Source organism: Pocillopora verrucosa, chromosome 1 (assembly GCF_036669915.1).
Source record: "Pocillopora verrucosa isolate sample1 chromosome 1, ASM3666991v2, whole genome shotgun sequence".
NCBI lineage: Eukaryota > Metazoa > Cnidaria > Anthozoa > Scleractinia > Pocilloporidae > Pocillopora > Pocillopora verrucosa.
Window position 1 is genome coordinate 14,409,890 of NC_089312.1, and position 24,232 is coordinate 14,434,121.

A 24,232-nucleotide genomic window follows, 5' to 3' on the forward strand; every position below is an offset into this window, starting at 1 on the left:
TCGAACCTGTATTAAGCAGTAAAGTATTAAACAGTCACCCTGTATTAAGCGGTCGGTTGTCGTAGACCCGAATTTGTTTCCCCTTGATCAGTGTAATTTTTACGTCTTTAAGTGGTCACCTCTCTTAAGCGGTCGTGGTCACCTTAGTGGATCAATATCAGTAGCTGGGAACAGACCCTTATATAAAACTACCGTACAATTTTAACAAAACACCCCCTATATAACTCGCCTTAAGCGGTCGTGGTCACCTTAGAGTAAGTCACAACGGCCTGCTTCTATTATCCTCCAGCTGTGTTGAACGGTCACTAAAGCGGAACTACTCAAATAAAACTAAGAATATTATTACAACTAAAATTTAATTACTTCTCTCCCGAAATCAATTTTTAATATCTTTGAGCCGGTTTTTGTACATTAAGAGTTTAGTTATGGCATATAACGGCGTTTTTTATAGTGTTCCTTTTCTGTGGAACCTGTATTAAAGTGGTCAACCAGTACCAAGCGGTTACCATTCCCCGTGGGTGACTGCTTAATGGAGGTTTTACTGTATATGCCAGGAATGGGTTTTAACGGTCCGAGCTTTTGACCAGTTTCTTGGATTCATGCCTACGCATGCGCCAGTCGTAATTTAGCCCCCCTTACCTGATTTAACTTTATGCTCAGGAATGCGGTTTAACTTGCGGTATCCGCGATTGCCGTGAGATGTTCACATCTATGCTAGTACCCATTTCATTGGTCGACGATTCAATTGATATGATAGAAATAGCCGAGTCTACTTCGGTGGGATATGCTTTAACCTGTAAAACGATTTTCCTTACCATAGGCCGTCATAAAAATGAAACATTGCATGACAAGAAAGTCTCTACCGGATTGTGTTTTGACCTTTATCTGGCATTTACTCTGTTTTGTCTTTTTTCATAGAGAAAATTCGAAGTTTTCCTCAGATCTTATCTATTTGGGAACAGAAAAAACCTGAATATGCTGGAACCGATTTGCAGATGCACGCCATTGTCCTTTCCAAGGATGAGAATACGAAATTCTTTTGGTATTTCAGCAAAAGCTTTGTTCCAGATGAAACCAATCTAGGCACTTTAATCAACCAAACTTTGTCTGAAAGTCGTCTGGAGACACTGCCTAGTAGCGGTGTATCGTGGCTTAAATGGAAGGTAGTCCTGAATTTGAAAAATCTTTCTGTGGCTGATTCGGGTTCATATTGGTGCCAAGCTGAAAATATCGTTGGAACTGTTCAACGTCAGACCCCGCTTAATGTGACTACAAGGCCCATTACACCATCTCCTTCAGGTAGGAAGTGATTGAGTAAGCATGCTGAGGCAAATGGATTATGTTACTTCAGAAACCCACTCCAGACTATCTGTTAGCCCTTTTCACTCCTAAAATCTCATTAGTGATTCTCCCTTCTGTCTGACATACAGTTCCTATTCTCATCACTTTTCTTCTTGGTACTGTATTGATATTGAGAGGAGAAATTCTGTCTTGCTTACTCATGGAAGGTAAAGGGTTAAAAAGGGTTTGGGAGCGGCAAGGGAGATATAGAAGATAAAGAACCAATATTCAGTGGGCGATATGGTGGTACGTGCTCTGGTTTGCGGGCTCGATACCCGGCCCGTTGTTCGCAGGCAAGGTACTTTACTCTCACAGTACCTCTCCCACCCAGGGGTAGAGATGGATGCAGGCATCCTCTCGCTGGGGGAGAATTTGGATCAATTTTTGGTGGGTTTGTCCTTTGTTCGATATAATTTGAGGGCTGTCAGGTATTTGCGAATAGCGGATGTTGTTAAATCAGACAGTGGAAACTTTTCTTGCGTGGCTTCCAATAGTTATGGAACAGCAAATTGCACAGTGAGGTTGATTGTTGAAGGTAAGTTCAACCCAATGCGGTTGAGGTTTCTGGAAGAATTGAATGTGAATGTTATCTAATCATTGACGAGGTTATGTAAAGGAGGTTCTTGTTCCACAAAACATAGTTTTTAACTCGTGAATTGTGCGCATGCGCAAGAGCGAGTTCTAGATACCATGTGGGGAATGGCATTCGCTCGCTCGCTCGATTGGTCGATTCCTGTAAACTTTTTTTAGATTTTAGGCTTTTGAGTGCATTTGATAGTTTTTAGCGAGCAGTAAACAGAAGAAATGGCAACCTTTGTTGCTAAGAATAGTGGTGGGGTGAAAAAGAAGCCAATGATAATCTTAAAAGAGTTTTTTTTTCTTTTTAGTTTCAACAAGCGGCGCTAGCGACTGGCAGGCATGCAAGGATTCACACTGAAATAACAGAACAACCTTCGTTTTTCATAAAATTGTAATTTACAATCCTTGAACTCGAAAACAATCCGAAGATTCATTGAAAATATTACTTACTGCGAAGCGCTTGAAGTTTACAGATGTTCAAAAGCTTTTTCTGTTATGGCGTGAGATTGAGGACAAAATTGATCATTACGTTTCGTCGCGTGTGTTTTTCCTGTGTGAAGCAACAAAAGATGCCGGCGACTGACGAAATTACAAGTTAACACGAAAATCAGATAACACCTAAACAAACAATTTTAGCTACCGATTTTCAGTGAATTTTTAAAGAACAATTTTCTTTTAAGTTTCATACATACAACGTACTAAAATGCGAAAGTTACACACCACAAAATTGATAAATAGGCCTGAAATGAAATTCTATCTTGTTATTGATTATACTTTGCCTAGCACGTGACTTAAATCTACCCAGGCGGAGATCCAAAATGACGGTGGCAGGCTTGGCTTAGTTACATCACTCAAAACTCGTTCCAGTTTGTCTGATTTGATAAAGAGGGAATCATTAATGTTCTCATTAAGACAGTATTGCCTTGATTTTCTTATATTTACAACGAAAGACAGTAAATTTCACTTTTCACCCACATTTACTTCCAACCTTTTCTTTTGAACCAGAAACAAAAATGATAGACGTTTAAAACACATGACATCATCCACCTTGTCAAATGTAATAGCATGATCATTTCAATTGTAATGCCTTCTTATCCCAACGTTATTTTGTTTCTTTGCTACACTAGCGAACACTGAACTACTGCTCGTACTCTAGATATGACAATCAACCACAAAATTCCCTAAACCAGATAACATTAAACATCATGTGTCAAAATCATGTGTCAATTCACGAGTTTGCTCACAGAGCACTTTGATTATCTCTTTCACCTTGTAGTCATTTGACCGCATTATAAGATTCCAAAGACCAACTTAAAGGGTAACTGACGCCTAACAAGTCACTTTTTCGGAATACTGTTTAAATACCTCGGCTAACACTTTGAAACAGATACAAGGTGCTTTGAATGCCTCTTTGTGCCTTTTTTCGCCGGGAAAACTGTCCTAAATGTAGCTTCGTGAGTCATCCACCATAAACGCTTCGATTTTGTTAATGTGACCTTCACGTCACACGTGTGTACGTTAAGCAAAGTAAATATGGCGGATAGTACTTCGAGTGAAAGCAGTTCTATTTCGGGGTCTGATTATTCGGATTTTGAGGCTTCGATGGAAGGCGAACATAATGAAAGGGTTTATGAATCTGTTGGTGAAATCAGACCCTGGCAATTTGAACCGCCAGGACGAACGTAGCCTAAAATAGAGCGCAAGAGTCAAAGGAGGATCCATAGCCCGTGCGCCGCGGCCGCCTCAATCAAGAAAGCGAAAATGGTGAGTGCATTTACGATTATACTCGTTCACACGCGATTGAATCGGTTTTAAGTATTCCTGTGTTGAGTTTGACGAACGATTGAAGATTTCTCGGGTTTTACTTTAATACACGATGCAGCAAAAAATAGCATTCGTACATGTAGAATTGTAAATAAAGTAAAGTAGCCTAAAGTTTGAATTATCTCTCACGTTTGTGACATTTATAGAGCTGATAGCTGTTCCTTTTGGTGAAATCAATCACACAAGTTGTGGTCTCTATTTTTTCTATTCGACATCGTGAAAAAAATTGCTACTTTACTGATTTTTTTATTACAAGGTGTCAGTGTGGAAACTGCCAAACAATGTGGAGGGAGGAAGAAAACATCTTTTGCCAAGAAGTGGATGTGGTCAAAAATTAAAATTTTGAGGATGTTACAGTGGACAGTTGCAGGCAGAAGCCAGATGTATTGTCCAGCATCTAGGGTTTGAGGAAACTGGTGAAGGCTGACTCCCTCTACATTTGTTTTGTTTTCTTTGTTTCAGATTCTGTTGTTTTCCGTCCTTATTGTAAATATCAACGCGGCTAAGAGTTGTACAGTTTTGGATAACTTGAGCGTGAATATATACATATATCTATATATATATATATATATATATTTTTTTTTTTTTTTAAGTTCAGTTCGTAGTTTGAGAAAGATTACGTGCTTTTTATTTCCGTAGCACGAGTTTGTCGCGGACTCGGTCCCTTTTTTTTACCAAAGCACTGCGTTTTAAACGGAAGGTACAAGGTAGTCCCGTGACTTGTGCTTTAATGGTTTCCTCTCTCAGGCTGTCGGCTTGTTTTATTTATGATACTGAGCGCGAGTAATTTACTGTTCACTCAGCTGACATTGGTACATTTTTGAAACGAGTAACCTTTCGGACAGGATTGATTTCATCATGTTTCCGGTCGCAAATGAGAACCAACGCTGAGTGTGGCGCTCATAACAAGGCGATTCTTGTAACATCCGTTTACAGCATGTTTCTGTTATTATACACTTCCATTGGAAGTTAATTAAACTTAGGCACACGAATGTGCTATATATGCTGCTCAATGTTAGTTGTAATCATTCCTGGAGAACTCTCAGTTAGAGACGAAACGCGTCGAAAGAAATAAACAAAAAGTTACCACAGTAGGAAGTCTTCCTTTGTGCTGCTCACTAGTCTCCATTAAAAAAAATATTTAAAAAAGGATAGATCTTGTTCATTTCCGGACCGTGGAAGGAGAGTTTCGTTCACGAAACCAGATGACGACCTCCCCTAATACGTGACAATACTTTGCGTTTAGTCACGCTAACTCGTGAACCGATGGGCCTGAGGTCACAGTGATATACACCAGACAAAATCTAAAGACAAATACTTTTCGGCTTGGAATTAAAAAGCATTTTTTTGAGTATAGGAATCGATAGTGGTTAAGAGGGAAAATTGTGGGAACATATATATTTTTACAGCTGTTTGGAATGGCGTGCAAATTACCCGTGGCTCTGAATACGGACACGCGATCCGTCGCGTTTCGATTATTCAACCTTCGTTATGTTATTTCTCACTTCGTATTTCGTAGTCTCTAAATGGTGACCTATATCAGAATCGAACAAATCTTATTTTTTTTCCGCTCGTAAATTTCGGCAGCAACTGAATAGCCGGGACGAATTTGTTACTTTCAGGTCATGACATAACACTTTTCACTGCCTTACACGTGTGACGTATCACATCACGTGACCTGAATCGAACCGTTTCCAAAATGGCCGTCGATTAAGCGTAAAAAAAATGTAGGAAATTTGATTTTGCACAATATATCGTTAATTTGCCCATTTTGGATTCTTTAACCTAAGAGGAATGTATTGGAACAAAAAAAAGAGGAAAAAAAAATTTGGCGTCAGTTACCCTTTAACCTTTCAAAAGTTGTCTTGAAATGTGCGGAAATTCGACTTTTAGACTCCGCCATTTTTAAACTTCTCCCCCACAATCGAAAAGGTTCCGTTGGCGGACAGATATGGTCAGCAGCTTGATTGACTGTTTGAATGACAACTAATCTAAATGGAATGGAGACGCCTTAATCTTGACGCGGTCAAACAAATCAAATACCAGGAATGGCCAAGTTTCATACAGACGATGTTGATATACTTAATCCTTGGAGATAAACATTTTCATTTCATTTACAGTACATTATCGACTGAGCTTTGAAAATTGATCTTCTCTTGCAAATGTTAGTTTATCCTCATTTCCTTGTAGTTCTGATAATATGGTAGATACATGATTTTAAGAGTGTAATTAGTTATTAAAATACAGCCTATTTTTCTTTCTTTTAGAAGCCAAAACCTGCCAAGCAGACCAGTTTACTTGTGCCGATAAAAGTTGTATTCCATTGTCTTGGAAGTGTGATGGTCTTAATGATTGCCATGATAGGTCAGATGAAAACGGATGTCCAACGACGGCTCCTCTGGTTTGTTCAAAAGAAATGTTTCGCTGTGATGGAGACTGCGTAAAAGGTCATTTGCAATGTGATGGAAAAAACGATTGTGGTGATGGATTCGATGAGAGAGGATGTGGTGAGTATAGAAATAGTTCATTCATGAATGAGAAGGTGTGAAAGATGCTTGTGTTAAACTATTTGATATTTAAATGTTCTATGTAGTTTCTATGCTCTATGTTCTATGTAGTTGAAAATTGTATCTTGGTATAAAGTTGTCTTCTTGTACAGCTTTTGAGTTTAAAGGAAACGTTTTGCAAGTATGATATGAAAAAGAAAGGAATTTGTTTATTAGCCCTGGGATACTGGTCATTGGTAGTTGTTGTGTTAAAAAACAGCTTTTTTCTTTTGCTCAGATCCAACGGCTTCACCAACAAATGTTTCAAGAGGTACAGTTCATTGATATAATATAACTTAATTACTTCTACTTATTAGATAGCAAGGTAGTCTTGAGGTAGATCCGAGTGTTCTGATCGGTTCTTACTTGGTCCGTATTTTTGCCATACGGACTGTTTCCACTGAAACGGTCACACACCGTGTATTTTTGTTTTGATAAGTAAGCAAATTCAAGAACAGATTTAACTCAATAACCTCGCTTGCTCGAGCCACAATGGGGAATATTGGCCCCTGGTCGTTTTTTGTAAGGACCTCGCTGCAGTTGGTCCATACTGCGATGACCTGGGCCAATGTTTCCCAGTATGGATTACAAATGCCTTTATTGTGTAGCTCCTTACTTTTGAAGCAGATAGTCAAGAAGTAGAAAAGAGTAGAGAGACTGAAATCACATTCTTAGACACGGTTGTCTACAAAGGTGAAAGATTCCAAAACGAAGCTATCCTCGACGTCAAAACTCACTACAAACTGACCGAGACCTTTCAATATACACACTATTCATCTTGCCATCCGCCAGGTGTTAAGAAAGGCTTTATTAAAGGAGAAGCTATCAGACTTCTAAGAACAAACTCCTCGGAAAGAAATTTCCAGGAGGCCATGTGTAACTTCCAAACACGACTTGAAGCACGTGGTTACCCAAAAAGCCTAATTGAAAAAACGTTAACTGAGGTCTCGTTTGCCGCAAGGCAGTCGACACTTAAAAAACAAACCAAAAAAACGACAGGCAAAATATTGCCTTTTGTGACAGCATACCACCCAGGGGTTAAAAATTTAAAACAAATACTGATGCAAGAATGGAACCTCATCCAAAATCAGCCGCTGCTGAAAACAATTTACAAAACGCCTCCGATTATATCATAAAAGAGGTAAATCGCTCAAAGACATACTCAGAGCGAAGCTTTAATTAAAGGCTTTTGCGTCGCAAACGTAAAACCACGCAGGGGAGTCTGTGTAGTTCTGTCTATGACCTTTTCAAACACCAACTCATCTCGTCAAAACCATGCTCCCAGTGTTACCTTGCATGTTTATCTTCTAGTTCCTCCTGACTTCTATTGTTTATGAAGTCTTTGATGATTAGAAATGATAACCTGGAAACGTATCTCGTTCCTAAGGTGAGAAGACTCGCGATGCTCTTGTCCCCGGAATCGTCTCGGCAGGCGTGCTAATTACCGTAGCCGCTTTATCTTTTATCTGTTGGCGCTCTCGATCCCGAACTAAGGAGCCAGTGAACGATTCAATTTCAATGTTAGGTAAGTCTAACTTGGAAGAGAGGTCAGTAGTTTTTTTAGAGGTTTAAAGATCTCTTTTTTACTTCTTAGTTTGTGTAGTCTATGTACTGAAAGCCGAAAGCTCGCGTGTTTGAGGCAGAGAACGCCCTTTGATCTCATTATGAATTTTAACGGTGCCAGTCCATATTTTTAATATTGTTAAGGTGATTCCTCAGCATTGAACTGTGCATCCTGTATTGGCCTTAAAAATTACGTAATCAGGCAAGTAAGCGCGCGCATATTCCGAGAACACGGTATTGTTTTTCAATAAGTGGACTGGGTAATGAGATAGGATGGTCTTTAGCTCGTGAACTAGCATGGTGACCTATATTTTTTTAATTGCATAATTATTATGTATAAATTTCCCCCTTTAAATTGGGCAAATTAAAAAACATTCATCGAATTGGAAAAAAAGATATTACTAAAATCGTGCACAGACTGTTACTCGACGATGCAAATTATGACTTAAAAACAACGACTCGAGGAACGTTTTGAGTTGAGGTCGTTTAAAATTGCGTGATTTTTTCATTACATATCAAATTGTTCAATACGCTCAAGACTTTCAACCTATCGAGATTTTCAATTTTAAAATGTTACTTTAATCAAATTGTTCAATACGCTCAAGACTTTCAACCTATCGAGATTTTCAGTTTTAAAATGTTACTTTAGCCAGCCTTGCTTCCAGCTGCAGCAAAATGTGCCGCGAATCAATGAAATGACGCACATGATCAGTGCCAGAACAGGCATAAATGGGGCAAGTTTGGCCCATCATATCTCTTAAACGAGCACGGTGACCAACCTTTTAAATTGTACTTTTCGAAACAGACATTGGTAGGGAACATTTTAAGGAAAGTTAAAAAGAGAATCGTTTCATAACTTTATTTCAGTTTTTCTGAGGAATCACCTTAACTGGTTTTGAGTCAAAATCTGACTCCTATAAATTTTTACTATAGAACTGTCAGCCAGCAACATATCCTTAATTTTGCTTTCAGAACTTGAATTTGAATACGACGCGTTCGTTATTTTTAGCTCCCAAGACTCGGATTGGGTGACTAAAACTCTAATTCCAACTTTGGAGGAAAAGCACGGTTTTAAATGCTGTGTACACTACAGAGATTTCGTTGTCGGAGTACCTTTTCGTGAAAATATGGTTAACAGTGTTTACAAGTCAAGAAAAACGATAGCTGTTGTGTCTAATAACTTTTTCAATAGCAATTATTGCGGTTCTGAAATGGATTACGCACTTCAGCGACACATGGCAAGGAAAGATAACAGTTTGGTCGTCATCAAACTTGATGACGTTGGCAGAGGAAAACTCCCAAAGGAGCTGCGAAAGAGGAGCTTCATAGACCTTTCAAAGAATGTTGAAAAGGAACACTGGGAAAGAAAATTGGTTCAATGTTTAACGATCCCTAGCGATTTATTACAGGAACAGATTTTGTAACAAGCTTTTTGATAATGAGGTTTTACCTACTTTTGTATGTGCGGTAACTAACTCGAAACTTGGCGAAACTTGTAATAATAATAATAATAATAATAATAATAATAATATTTAACAAGGGAGACCAACACGCCACAGCGTTTTTCAGTGGGACCTCATTAACTAATTAACTAAATTAATTACCTTAATTGAAATAATAATAATAATAATAATAAATAAATAAATAAAATAAAATGTGTTTACAAATAAATTTAAAAAGAGTCAAAATTTCAAAATCGGTAACTAATCGAAATATCAAAGTTTAAAATTAATCAAAATCTTTTAAAAAAGTTTTCAGCTTGGATTTAAAAATAGATAAGAGATGTTTCTTTCAGATCAGTTGGAAGACTGTTTCAGTCCTTCGCAGCTTGATAGATAAATGTTTGTTTACCCCAGTTAGTTCGAGGAAGGGGCAAACGAAGATCATTGGGACGTCTTGTGTTATATGAATGGACAGCTTGATTTTTGATAAAATCGAAGTTAAAATGATGTCATTGTTCTTGTCCCCCCATATAACATCTCCGTAATCAAAAAGAGGGAGGATTAGGGTATTGTACAAGTTAACTCTAGTTTGTAGTGGCAATACGTTCCTGATTGTCCTGATTAGGCCTATCCTTTGATTAATCTTCGTGCAGATAGCATCGATGTGATCTGCCTATGACATGGATTGGTTGAATGTCACGCCTAGGTACTTGAACGATTGTGTTCTCTCAGTACAAGTGACCTCTACTTTAAATAAAATATCTTGAATGTGATTCAGTTTCTGAGGACTTCCAAAGATAACAAAATTGCACTTGGATATATTTAGAGTAAGGAGATTTCTAGAGAACCACTCAGACACTGTTCGTAAGTCACCATTGATGTGATGTTCAAGATCACCGACATTTTTGGTTGAGTAATAGATTACAGTATCGTCCGCGTAAAGGATAATATCACTCATCACCAGATGACAATCCGGAAGATCATTCACGTAAATTAAAAACAGTAAAGGTCCCAATATACTACCTTGAGGTACCCCGACAGGCATTTCGGTAGCTCTAGAGTGAGCATTTCCAACTCACGATGTGAGTTGTGACCTGTTTGTGTATTGTTGTAGACAACAAATGTATTGCTGTAACCAACGGTTTCAAAGTGTGTTCTTTAATATCTGTTAATACACATGTGCGTTCGAAATCTATGGCAAAAATACACAGCGATTATGATGAGTAAGGATTCAACTAAATTACCATTCCAAAGAGAGGAAATATTTACCCGATGGTTGTCCTCAACGTTCGTTGCGTCTCATGCAAGATCAACTAATGATAGTTTCGTTTTGTGGTTGTTCAATTATAGGTTATCAACGATTGTTCTGTTTTCACGCGTAGTTAATTAATCTAGGGTGAAACAGTCTGTGAGATACGATTTAAACCACTGGGTAGAACTGGTAAGACCGATGTTCGTCAGCTTTCGTTGTAGCAAGTGATGATCCACTGTATCAAATGCCCTAGATAGGTCTAAAAAAAAAGCACCCACGAAGGAATCAGCGTCCGTATTCTGAAGGATATTGTCTGTGAGATGGGCTAAAGCTGTCCCGGTTGATAACTTTGGTCTGAAACCAAATTGTTTGGATGTAATGATCTCATTATTCTCAAGATAAGCATACAGTTGGATGTGCACGGCTTTTTCTAGGATTTTACTTATTGTTGGCAGTACAGTAATGGGCCTGTAATTGTAAGCATGGCAGCGGTCACCTTTTTCTGAATAATGCTGTAACTTTTCCAAATTTCCAAAGATAAGGGAAGATGCGAGTTTCAAGGGAAAGATTGAATAATCTAGTTAGGCTGGCACTGATAACTGTGGCTGAATCCTTCAGTAGACGTACGCTGATGTTATCGAGACCGATAGCTTTATTGGTTTTGAGCTGTTGTAGCTGACGAATAACGAAGTCTTCCGCCTGCTTATAGAACTCAAAAATGCACTCGGTGCATTTTTTATTTCTTTAGTAAATATCTTGGTCGTCCTCTACGAAACAACATTATGAAATCTCCAAAATTTTGCGCAGTCTGAGAGTGGAAACCCCTTAGACAAATTATCCACGTTTCTGCTTCGAGCTCTACGCTCCATTCTCGCGTTTTGCTGAAAGAAAAGATCTGGCGCCGTTTAAGACAGCGAACACCGCAACATTTTATATACCCATGCTTGAAATTCAATCACAAATGAACACATCACAGAACGGTACATAGTTGTGTATATTGAGATTGACGTGGATCTTCTTAATATATTTGCTACTGACGGTCTTGGTCTAGGGTATGCCATGTTGATTTTAAGTCTCTGATGAAGTTCACGACCCTTGTATCAAATCCTCTATAGCATGTAAGAAAATTAGTTTTCTTCTAAGATCAATACTTACTTGATCGGTAAGTATTGATAAGGCCGATAAGATCAAGGATTGTTATGCAGGGGTCTATTCAACGAGAAACCCAAACAACGTAAATATTGATCCTTTTGATATTTAGATAATTCATTGGGCGCGCCTTTAGAGGCCTCAGTTTTAAATTTCAAGGTCTTTCCAGTCACAAATCATTGTCAATGCTCTGGCGGCATGCTTGCTTACAAGATGTTTTACATGTAAGCTTCAAGGAAGACACATTGAAAAACATATGAAAACACTAGGTATCAGCGACAACATTTTCGCATGCTTTTGAAATGATTTTCACGTGCCTTTCACTTGCACATAAAACTATAGATGTGAAAATCGTATTTAGACTTCGTCAATAATTTACCATTACAAGAGCTGAGTACGTGCAGATATGCATCTGGGTTTTTTTTTTTTAAGACTTCCACCTTGTATTGTTGTCTATCATGCGGGAAGCTTTTCTTTGTGTGAAAAAATAAACCTTTCATTTTTTTCTCGTGACTCTGGCGAACCCTTCTCGTTATCAAACGGAAGTTGTGAGATGATCCTCTTTCGAAACAGTCAAGGTGAAACTCTTCATGATAAGGACACGAGACAGAACTTTACATTTCAACAGGCTGTCATGTATATTCTCCTCTCAGTGGAAAAAACTGAAAGGAAAAACTTAAATTCACTTTAAGGATGGTCTTATACTTAGTAGCTGAGAATTATGTGTTAGCAAAAAATGTCAAGCATCACACTTTCACGATTAAAATTTCAATAGTCAATCAGTTATTACCTTGGAGAAAGGTTTCACTCTGAAAAGCACTTGAAATTTGAGCTTTTCAGCAATAACTGTGGAAACAATGTCTTGATATCCTAAAGTACGCTTTTCAGCATCCAGCATATTTTCGTCTCACAAGAAAATGAATCATGTCTTATACAGAATTTGCGTTACACTTTGAATCACATTCCTCCAGCAGAATAACAATTTCAATTTGAAGAATCTATTTTGTCCTTCAGTTCCGCGGCATTTTGATCTCGAATCATTAAGCTCTTTAATTCACAAATCTCATGAAAAACTAATTGAAAGAAACATGACTCGTTTGCGGTAAAATTTGGTGATTAAAGCAATGTCAAAGTAAGGCGAACTCGTCATGTTCAACCTTGACAATACGGAAACATAACACAAGGTACGTGCAATTTCTTTTGGGAAGGAAAAAAGAACAAGGATAATTTGGTTACAACTGGATAAATATGCTTCTCATTGATCACCGAGCCAGTGTCCCAGTAAAATATGGTTTGAAACTTAACCATGATGCAGATTGTTACTACTGTGTTATTGGCCTCTTATTTTCTATCATCAAATATGTTCTGATATGGTTGAAAATATTTGGAGCTCAACTTTCATTGTGCATCTGCGGCCACACCAAAGGGTAGCAGATTCCAAGCCCTATTTTTTTTAGTTTTCATTTTTATTGTATAATTAAGAAAATTGAAGACGGAAATCTTTGCGAAATTTGCCTCCAAAATTTCGAAATAACTGCTATCTTTGCATTAGCATTGCATCAGTTCTTTCCTAATTCGGATTTTGAATGTCGATGAAAGGAGGAGAGGAATCAGTCGGTTTCATTTTGATTAAGGACACTGCTACTAAGTTATATTAAACGAATTCTGAACAGGGCGAGGATAGTTTCCTTAAGAGTACGTTTTATATAGTAAAACGTCTAATCTGAGGGCTAAGAAATATAGACTTAATAATCTATTTTTGTTACGAGAATTCGTCGAGATACAAAACGTGACATGAACTGACAGATTGACTGCCGTTGTGTCCTTTAGAGCTCAGAAATCAAATTTCCGGTATACAAGATAGAATTTCTTGATTTATAAGATAAAAGTTGTCTTTTCGTTTAACGCTGACTCTAAGATATATCCCAAGTAACCTTGCTTTATGAGATGGGGTGCATTCGGTTGCAAGGTTGCAGAAAAAACATTTAGGAACAGCAATCATATAAGGGGTGTGTAAAACGGCTCTTATATGAAAAAGCAATAACTTTTAATGATGTAATATACTGGTCTGAGCCTTATACGAGTTTTTTAGGTTTTTTCTTATCTTGGATCGATATCATTTCTCTATAATTACTATATGTTCCAAGCTGAAAAAACCATGAGTCATAGACTCGTCCTAAAGATAGCATCACCAAAAGCTTTCTCGGCAACTAGATTTGACTGATTGGTAGCCTGGCCTGGAAACAAAACCTATTACAAGCACTGGACAATGGTCCCTGAAAAGCCTGGCTGTTATAAAGGAAACGATCGAATGATTTTTCTTAGTCCTACCGTTTAAGCGATACTTTTATCAGAATTTTAACACTTATTACCGTGAATTTTCCATTTAATAGTTCTGCTTTTCAAATCCTTCATAAACGTGGGAAAATACCATCAAGCAAGATCTATACGTTTAATCTAAACATTATATGTTTGACTTTGTTTTTCACAATGATACATTATCATTTGCATAATGTTTGCTTGAGGCAAGACCATACTGTTTTTGATATAACCAGGGATCAGTCAGGGCTGGTATCAAAAACAGTTTCGCTTTCGAACTTCTGGCCAAAGCGCAGAGTTTCTTGTTTTTCCTTCAATATACTTTTCTGATAATAACAGGTAAGCAAACAGAATGTTTTATTTTGTGTATACCGAGCCGTATAGCATCCGCGCTGACAATTATTTAGGTTTCCAGTATCTTCCATGTTACTGAGTATTTGTTTTCTTTTCAGTCTCACTTGGACTCACGCAGACACCATGATACTCACTTCGCACTTGTTCAAAGCGTTGATAGTTTGTGTTCCGTTCATTCTTGTTATTTGCGATGCAAGGAATGTGTTTGGATCAGGTGAGTGTGAACCTACTTAAAAAACATTTTCAACTGCAATACCATGTTGTGAAAATCTTTCTATCAAGGAAAAATTTAAGTTTAGGTTGATTAATGTTGGCATGCTTGGCGTAAGAACACTCCGCTTACGCAGACCGACTCTTAGAACTGGATTGTATGTGAGTTGGATTTGCTTTTAGTTTCCGTCGCTTTCACGAGGGTTTTTACTCCCTCTACAATATTCTACCTTCCAATTGTCAATTCGATGTAGAGAAAGTAGACGAAGAAGCACTTCTGGGATTTGCTTTTCTTCGTAGTTAATCCAACTTCATTTGAATTCTTATGCCTGTGGAAGAGGGTTGATCTAATTTAAAAAATGGTAGAGATATGGGCAGCACCAAAATATGTTTTATGTCCTGAAAAGGCAGTGCGTCAAAGAAACACTTTATCTGACTCGTGTAGCCAATCATAACACTGAATACAATTTATCTGATTCGTGTAGCCAATCATAACTCAGGATACACATTATCTAACTCGTGAAGCCAATCAGAACACAGGATATGCTTTATCCAATACGTGTGGCTAACCGTTTTATTTTCGTTTTCGTGGCGGGGAGAAAATTACGGAAGGTTGTTATTTATGGGCATTTCTTTTACAACAGCCCCTGACATTTGCCCCCCTGGATGGATGCATTGGAATAACACGTGTTACTACTTTGCTAATAATTTTGAATCAAACCGGGTCGCATGGCAAGACGCTCGACAGGCATGTCAGAGAATCCGTGGAGGAGACCTTGTCAGCATTCACAGTGCTGCAGAGAACGACTTTATAGGACGCCACATCTCAGGGTAAGCGCGGTCTAATACCCCTACTAAATTCTTACCAAATATAAAGAAGTCGAAAAACATAATTTTTGAAATGGGGGGTGGGAACATGTGTTCCTGCAAAGGAGTGTAACGCTCAATATTGCGTAAAGAACTGTTGCAGCATTTTTTGCAATCATTGGGAAAAGGGAAACTTAGTTGCACTGTGTGTAACACTTACTTCTTAAACCGGAAAACGTTGCGAGACATATTAATCTCATACTTCTGCGAAAGAATGGACGCAAGGAGAAAACAAACATGTTTACAAACGTTTATTGTTGTCAGATGGTTTCTTTGCGTTCAATTGACTATTAATTGAGTTTGATTCCATTTTTACTCTCATTGCGTTGAAACTTACATTATTAAAGCGTAAATCTAACTCCCAACACAACCAATATTTGAGTTTTTTTTCAAAATCGTGCATGGAGAAAAGTTGTGCACTGTCTCACTGAATGATTCTGAAAATATGACTTACTGGTTATGACCTGACTCAGTTCGTGCGTTGTATCGTACAACTCTCTGTGCACTTATTTCACCTGTCGTTCATCATTAATAAGATAATAGTCATTATGATTATTTTTATAATTATTCTTATCATTAATTTTATTATGTAGTCCTTGTTGGATTGGATTTAATGACCTCAGGACAGAAGGCAATTTCCAATGGTCGGATGGGTCATCATCTGTTTACAAAAGCTATAGCAACAACGAACCAAATGATTTCCATGGCCAAGAGGACTGTGTGGAAATAAGGTCGTGGTTAGCAGGTAGTTGGAATGACTTAAATTGCGGTATCAACCTGTGCTACGTCTGCAAGCAGACCAAGAAGAAGTTACCCACAGTATGCCAGCTGACATGTAAAACTTATCACATTTTTGGCTGATACATTATTTTGTTTTTCACTCTCCTTTGTCACTGTAATGAGAAGTCTATTGTTCGGAAAACAACGGTAATTTAGCGAGCCTGCAAATACTTGAAAGCATTCCATCCTTTCACGAAGTTATTTGATTCGGAAAAACAAAGAAACATATTTCTAATTTTACTTTTTTGCAGAAGCAATTAAAATTTGGTGAAATAAAAACAACAGTTATTCATCATATTTACCGAGTCGCCGGTATATGTATAGTCTCTGACCACGTTCTCGGTGCCCTAGTCAACTCTCGCACTATATTTTTACTTTTCACTTGCCTTTCGCTACCGGTTACGTGACACCTTAACCTTTTTTACCTCTCCCTTTCTTCAACTTTCCAACAGGTCAGGACTTCCGCTTTCGAGCTGCAAACCTTGCGACGTCGTATACATTTCATTTGTTAGCACATTTAATTTTGAGACGGGAATTTTCCGTTAGTTTGAAGGAAGTTAGAATTCGTTTCAGTGGCGCTTTAAAAAGTATTCGAGGATAACGGGGTCTCAAAACTTGTCATTGAATTCCATACGCTTGCTCTTCCGGCATAGTTTTTCTCTCGTCGCCGCGGAGCATTGCTATCCATTTGAAGTAACAGATGACGACCACATTACTAACCGTCTGAGTCAAAATATTCCATAAATTGTTTTTGTTAGAAAGTGACGGCTGATCAAAAGAGTAATTCTGTACAAGTTATGTACTAAACGATATTTTTATGATGTGTTTCACAGACACCATCATACCAGATTTAAATGTGAATCCTTCGGAACCTAAACCAAGTAAGTAATATCGACATTAGTTAGAGACACTATGTATTTTGTTATCAATATTGTTACTATGTTTGTGTTTATAGACAAGAGCCAGAATGCTTAGTTACTACTTCTGGTTTTCAATTGTCGGAATATCTTAGATGACAGAGGTCTTGTGCATGACAGTTTTCCGATCATCTCCGATTTAGCTGATCCAGGAATGAACACAAAATTTTAAGGAGTTTAATCTTCCGAGGAGATTTTGTCGCAAATTTATTAATATTCCAGCAGTAAAAGACATTTCCTTTGATAACTTAGCCACAAAAGAAGATGGAAAGCTCAGGAAGCTGACCTTGCAAGATACTTTCGTCTAAACACACTATCGACCAATGGGACACGCATACCACCTTAAATATTTTACGGTGTTGAATACTCCCTAGAACAATGTTTAATGAGGCGGAGGCAGAAAATTGTTTAACTATGATTATCCAAGTGGTTAACACAGTAAAAACGTGTTAGAAGTTTAAACTTATTAGACTTTTACTGGCCACCAATTTGAAACGCATTAAAGAAAGCTTCTTTTATGAGCAAAACACGATGCTTGAAAGATTTCTTCGCGCCCCATAATTCTCATATCTTACTGTATAGCATCAGTTTGACGTATTGAGTTTATATATTATTCTGTCGAACTTTTTCTTTTAGGCCCACCCAAAGAGATAGTTAAGTTCGGTACATGAAAGGTTTGAGATGGGCCAAGGCGATTGTTTTTTGTCTTTGCTGTGTCTAAGCCCTCGGACGATGTGAGGATGGCTGGATGAACTATGAAAAGAGCTGTTACCGCAGCTTGTCAGATCCTCTTCTTTCTTGGAAGAAAGCAAGGGATGTTTGTCGAAAAGGAAATAACACCAGTACGCATGGAGACCTTGTTACAGTGAATAATCGGTGAGTATTTATATTTAATCAAAACTACAACAAATTCTCGAACATGATTGGTTATCACCAGCCCGATTTGAGCGCTAATAAAACAATGTTTGCGTCATGCTTGTAATTAGACTCGTGATGATGGTGGCTTATCATCTGTTGCCCATTTACACCTCGTCAGTTAAAAAGGCAGCTAATTAGTGAGCATATTAAAACCCCTTGTCGCAGCAATTTGATCACCCCTGATGAAGGCACTAGACAGGAGTGTCGAAACGTTGGGTCTATGAATTGTAACTTCTCGGTCACATTCATTTAATCTTTAAACCAAAGTAGCATCATACTATGTCTGAGTCAAAGGGACAGTTAACACGTCAGGCCTTGTAACTGTGAACAGAACGCGTCATGTGCGCGCGCTGTTGACTCGCATTTCTCCGAGTTAACTGTAAGTTTTTTTTTATGAAAACGTACAACTGATGTCCAGCTTCTTTCTCAAATTTTGTTATAGTTTTGATTAATTGATAACAGGACTTCGTGTTGTCCAATTCTGTCTGCAATCATACTCGTAATTAACAAATCGAACTCCCGCTTCGCGGTCGTCCGATTTTGTCAATCACTCGTATGATTACAGACCGAATTGGACTCCTCTTGGTCCTAGTACCATTATTAATCTTACAAGTTACGCGTTTATACCCCAGCTCTAGTCTGAGCCTTCTACGGTTGGGTATTTTAGCTCGTCTCTATCCTCTTTTATGTTGACAACCTACTGGTAATGCAGTGTTTTGTTTTGTTTCGTGATGAGGTGTGCTCGAGGCTTGTCGGGTAATGTTCTTATGATAATCTGTCACATCTGTGCAATCTTTTCTGAAGGTAGAATACAACTTTACTTCCTGAAATCGGTTTGCTGTCACGTCGTCCTAGAGTCCTAATTGGTACCCACAGATATTGTGATTGTCTAATGGGAAAAATTGCTTCCATATCCTCTTATCCAGAGATGAATTTGTACCTGGCTGATCAAGATTGAGCAAGATTCGTTCAGACATTTCTTTGTTTCCTTCAGTTCAACTAAAAAAAAAATAGAAATATCAGTTAATCAAAGAATTGGCGTTTGATAAAAACGAAACCGTTTTAAACCACTTTGACTCATATTGCTTTCTCCGAGGCTGGCATGCTCTTTGGTTTGTTTTCAAACTTTCAGGCATTTTTAAAGATGCTGATTAGAGATGAAATAATTTCATTTTCCCTTAAGTGGGTGCTCGTTCCAACTAAGACTAAGCAGTTGTTGAGTCCAAACAAATTGGAAGACGAGTTTATTAACCGAAACTAAATCGAACTAAAAGAGGTTATGGCTTTTCATTTTCCAGGCGAGAACAGGCATTCTTGAATGCTATCGTTCGAGAAAACAGCACTGATTTTTGGATTGGCCTTTATGGCTTGATATGGGAGGATACATTCCTTCGGACAGATAATAGTCATCGTAGATACACCAACTGGAATGTCAATGAACCCTCAAAACATAACCAGTCCATGGAATGCGTACTCATGAATCCTCATAAAGATGAAGGAAGATGGAGGACTGCGTCATGTAGTCAGAGGAACGGGTTTATCTGTGAGATAGGTTTGTTAAGAAGAAAATGATTTTATAAACTGGCTATAAAGTACACAACCATCGAGAAAAAAATGTTCACTCAAAATAAGTTAATTTAAAGATGTCAAATTGACGTAGGAAAAGAGGGAACCCAACGCCTTCCGATGACAGGTCATCTTCAAGCTTTGAAAAAAAATCATCGGTGTAATAGGCATTGTGAAACGTTGGGGTCATAGGTGACATATGTCCTAGGTTCTAACGGCATCAGCCTCTGTAAGTGCGTCCTGTGGGCAAAGGAGGCACGTATGGTATGTCACATTAGGGCACTTTTTGATTGAGTGTTGTGTAATCAAAACCAAAGCAATCTCAACAGCCAAACTGACAAAGGAAGAAAAATATCACGGGGAGGCATATAATGCAAACTCGAAATAAAAACAAGCAAACTTCATGAAGCGCTGGAAAACGAGGGTGATCAAGTCGCAATTGATTTTAGTTTTGAATATGATTGGGGTAGCAGATGACCAGTTTTGGTATTTGAACAGAGACATGCTTGTTTCGTTTTATTGTAATTTTTTGGGCTTTTCTTCATACAAATCCCTATGTTGTGAAAAATATTTAGTGAAGGGGGTTGATGGAAATGACTGTTAAAGATGTAGTCCGGCCACATGACCAACATTAATAGTAGTTTGAATAATATAAGTTTATGATCGAGTGATAAAATGTAAATAATGGATAACCATAAAAACAACTACATATGCATAGAAAATAAGGAAATGTGTGAATTAGGTTAAGAGATGTACATAGTTTTTTAGCTTATACTCTCTCTCCGTGTATGCTTTTTCAATTCCTAATGAAATTATTTGTCTAGGTTGTATTTTCAAGAATAATCACTTAATTAATGCCATTTAGCTCACTCGCATATACTGAGGGTTTTTCTTTGTATTTCACAGAGGCTCTTCCCATTCTTCCAAATCTTTCAACTCTTCCAACTCTTTCAACTTATGACCTACAGCCTGGTGAGCTTTTTTAATGTTTTCCAACTAACCCTCCTAACGATGATTTAATTGAAAGTTGAATTTAACCGTTACCGTTGAATTTTTTCTTTTGTTTGTTTGTTTGTTGGTTCGTAACTTCGTAACTTGGCGCGCAAGTTCCTAACTTCGGACCACATCTTGGAACATAATGACTTGCAACTTGCGATTGCAACCTAAACTTGCATGGCATCACTTGGTGCCTTACAATGATAACATAGCAACTTGCAATGGTAACTTAGTAAACTGCAAAGGTAATCTAGTAACTTACCATGGTATTTTAGTATCATGTCATTCGCAATGGCAATTGAGAACTTTGAAATGGCAATTTCGAAATTTGCTATCTTATTTTAATACCTTTTCACGGTATTTTAGTGACTTGCAATAGCAACTTGGCAATTTGCAATAGCAATTGAAATGGCAATTTAGGAATTTGCCATCTTATTTTAGTAACTTGCAGTGGTAATTTAGTAACTTGCAATAGTAATTTGATAACTTGCCATGGTATTTCAGTATCTTACAATAGCAACTGAGCAATTTGCAGTGTCAATTTAGTAGTTTGCAAAGGTAATTTAAGAATCTGCCTTTGTATTCCCGTACCTTGTAATGGCTATTCAATTTAATGGCGGGAATTTTAGTTTATCTTTACACTTACGTTTAAGATGCTTGTAAGGAAGTCAGATGACCAGACAATTTAGTTCCCTGACGGGGCACTCGACCGCTCGTCAAAAAGAACGAGGACTCTGCGAACGACATCACAACCTTCAGGACAATTTATAGGAACTACTTATCTTTAAACCTCATCTTCTAAAATTAAGTTAATGTTTTTTCGTTTTCAGTATGGCTGTTTTAGTTAAGTCGTAGCCGAAACTCAGCCACACATTACTGGCGAGTTATGAAATGCGAGACAGTGTTTTTGCAGTTTTGTTATTTCCATCCATGGTAAAGCAGTTGCGCATGGTCACTGCATTTTCTGAGATATCCGTGGCGACAATTGAAAATGGAGATAAAAAAGATCAAATTTTGATGAAAAGTAAATAATGTGGATACATATATATCCATTAAAATGTTGATATACGGCTAAAAAGTTGCGTTATACAAAAAATGCAAAATAGAAAGAAAAAAAGATTTGTTGTCTATAATAACAGGAAATCTTTTGTCAAATGAGAAGGTTAACACTTTGCCAGAGAATCTCCTAGGAATACTTTTCGAGGATAAAACATCTCAGCACAACAATAGCAGCAAGAATTCATTTTTCCCTGGTAGAAGCCATTTCAGCCATATTTCACGCCAAATGCTGTGGCGAGATATTCGGATAAAAATTTATAAGCAGTCATCGATTCTAATGGTACTTGTGACATCAAAAGGTTTGTATGTACACTACAAGTTGCCCAACTCGTGAACTTTGACATATTCATCTAGTATATCATTTGAGAAGTTTGTTATTTTTGCACCGTGAACCTGTGATATTTGTGTTTTATTTCCAGGTCGTCGGTCCTCCGTATTGGGGAATGTAGAAGAGAATTAGATGTAATAGGTAATTTGGTATGGAGAAGGAAAGGTTTGAATTGTGTATGGTCAGTTTATTCGTCATGGACTGTCACAGACATCTCTATATGAATTCTCACCTCTGTGAGATATGATTAGTTTCATTACTCATTCTCGGTTAGCTAACGCAAGCGATCTGCCATCTCCCCAAAAGATCGTGGACAAAACTACGCTTAGGCAAAGTATGAGAGACTTTAAGAAAGCAACGACGGCGACGATAATGAGTAGGTGACGAAATATAAGATTTCCTGAATTTGAAAAATCGCTCAGCGCGCGCGTTTAAATACTTTGTAAATGTCCGCTTGGTCGTCGTTTACAAAACAACATTATGAAAGCTCCAAAATTTTGCGTAGTCTGAGAGTGGGAGCCCCTTGGGCAAATTATCCACGTTTCTGCTTCGAACTCTACACTCCCCTCTCACGTTTTGCTGACAGAAAAGATCTGGCGCCGTTTAAGACAGCAAACATATCATGCGCTACTCGAAAAATACTTAGGAAAAAGGGAAGTTTTTTTTTGTTATCCCAGGCATAGCTGTCGTGACTCCCTAATTAAATCTGTGGCAGAACGTATGTAGAAAATTTATTTAAACACATCATCAATTACATTACGTTGACGAAATAGGGCAACAATTTCTATACCCATGCTTGAAGTGCAATCACAAATGAACACATCACAGAAAGGTCTAAGGTATACCATGTCGATTTCAAGTCTCTGATAAAGTTCACGACCCTTGTTTTAAATCCTCTTAAATAACCTTGATTAGTGAGTATTGATAAGGCTGATAAGATCAGGGATTATTATGCAGGGGTCCATTCAACGAGGAACCCCAACAACACAAATACTGATCCTTTTGATATTTAGATGATTCGCTGGGTGCGCCTTTAGAGGCCTGAGTTTTAAATTTTCAGGTCATTCCAATCACAAATCAATGTCACGGCTCTAGTGTGCATGCTTGCTTACAAGAGTTGTTACATTTAAGCTTCAAGGAATCATTGAAAATCATATGAAAACATTGTGCATAAGCGATAACATTTCCTTATGCCTTTTAAATGATTTTCGCGTGCCTTTTACCTGCACATAAAACTTGTATAATATAGGTGTGAAAATCGAATTTAGACTTCGCCTAGATTTTACCATTACAAGAGCCTGAGTACGTGCAGATATGCGTCTAGGTTTTTTTAAGACTTCCGGTTGTCTATCATTCGGAAAGCTTTTCTTTGTGTGAGAAAATAAACCTGTCATTCTTTTTGTGACTCTGGCGAACCCTCCTCATTATCAAACGGAAGTGACGTTTTTATTCAATCAGTACTTAGAACTTGTTAATATCAGTTTCCTGCCTTTTATGTTGGCGTTCTGGTGTTCTCGGTATCGGAAACTTGTTTTGCTGAGTTATGCATTTTGTTTAGTTGAAACAATTAAGCTAGTTATGCATTTTGTTCAGTTGTGCCTTTTAAGTAAGTTTGACTGTTTGAACTACTTCAGCCAATTAAGATAGATTGTGAAATTTGTGAAGTTAAACTGTTCTCGCTGAAGTTTTGGTTTCGGTTTGACACGTTGCTGTTCCCACGGACGCATTCAGTAGCGTGGAAACTTGACTGACTCTGCTATCCGCTTGTTCCTTTGTTTTTTATTATTATTATTATTATTATTATTATTATTATTAGTTAGTTGTTCAACGTTACCAGACGACGACCACCAAATTATGCTCGACTTTTTTTTTCAGAGTGATTGAATATATATTTATTTTTAACCGCAGAATATGACATCTGCGGCCTACAGAAACTTCGACATGACTTATATCAGTTTGCCGAATATAAGACGAGAGCCGAAATACTGTATGTGCTAAAAACAACGTTCTCAGCATGATCAGAAAAACAGGTCATAGATATCCATTTTAAACTCTCCCTTTTAAATTTTTTATCAAGCATTTCACTTTCCTCCCATTTCTTGACTTGTACCAAATAGTATTTCGCACAAAACACCGAGGCTTCAAAGACAGAACAGCCCATCTCGCCACAATGTAGAAGTTGTATTTGCGTGCCAATAATAAAAGCTGATTTTTTTTTTCAG

The 24,232-nt window shown here is 37.7% G+C and overlaps 2 protein-coding genes across 2 annotated transcripts in view; both read left to right on the plus strand.

Annotated features, from left to right (window-relative positions):
- The window catches only part of LOC136277404 (uncharacterized), a 16,257-nt gene extending 6,835 nt beyond the window's left edge, over positions 1–9,422 (plus strand). Inside the window, exons 6-10 of the mRNA XM_066159435.1 lie at positions 919–1,299; positions 6,012–6,251; positions 6,529–6,561; positions 7,678–7,815; positions 8,826–9,422. Of these exons, the coding sequence (XP_066015532.1) occupies positions 919–1,299; positions 6,012–6,251; positions 6,529–6,561; positions 7,678–7,815; positions 8,826–9,277 (1,244 nt within the window). The 3' untranslated portion in view covers positions 9,278–9,422. The remainder of the gene's footprint in view (positions 1–918; positions 1,300–6,011; positions 6,252–6,528; positions 6,562–7,677; positions 7,816–8,825) is intronic.
- A 5,070-nt stretch (positions 9,423–14,492) lies between these two features.
- LOC136276868 (low affinity immunoglobulin epsilon Fc receptor-like) lies at positions 14,493–20,619 on the plus strand. The gene is made up of 7 exons (XM_066171907.1): positions 14,493–14,583; positions 15,224–15,410; positions 16,040–16,191; positions 17,060–17,107; positions 17,780–18,019; positions 19,360–19,613; positions 20,534–20,619. Exons 1-5 carry the CDS (start codon positions 14,493–14,495, stop codon positions 17,812–17,814), a joined length of 513 nt encoding a protein of 170 aa, XP_066028004.1. The 3' UTR covers positions 17,815–18,019; positions 19,360–19,613; positions 20,534–20,619.
- The last annotated feature ends 3,613 nt before the right edge of the window (positions 20,620–24,232 follow it).

What these genes read in the sequence shown, in the direction of transcription:
- LOC136276868 (XM_066171907.1), top strand. Translation starts at nt 14,493, where the DNA reads ATGATACTCACTTCGCACTTGTTCAAAGCGTTGATAGTTTGTGTTCCG. An exon ending in AATAAGGTCGTGGTTAGCAG is followed by an intron (nt 16,192 to 17,059) that starts GTAGTTGGAATG and finishes TGTGTTTCACAG; the next exon opens with ACACCATCATACCAGATTTA. An exon ending in TCCTTCGGAACCTAAACCAA is followed by an intron (nt 17,108 to 17,779) that starts GTAAGTAATATC and finishes TTTTTCTTTTAG; the next exon opens with GCCCACCCAAAGAGATAGTT.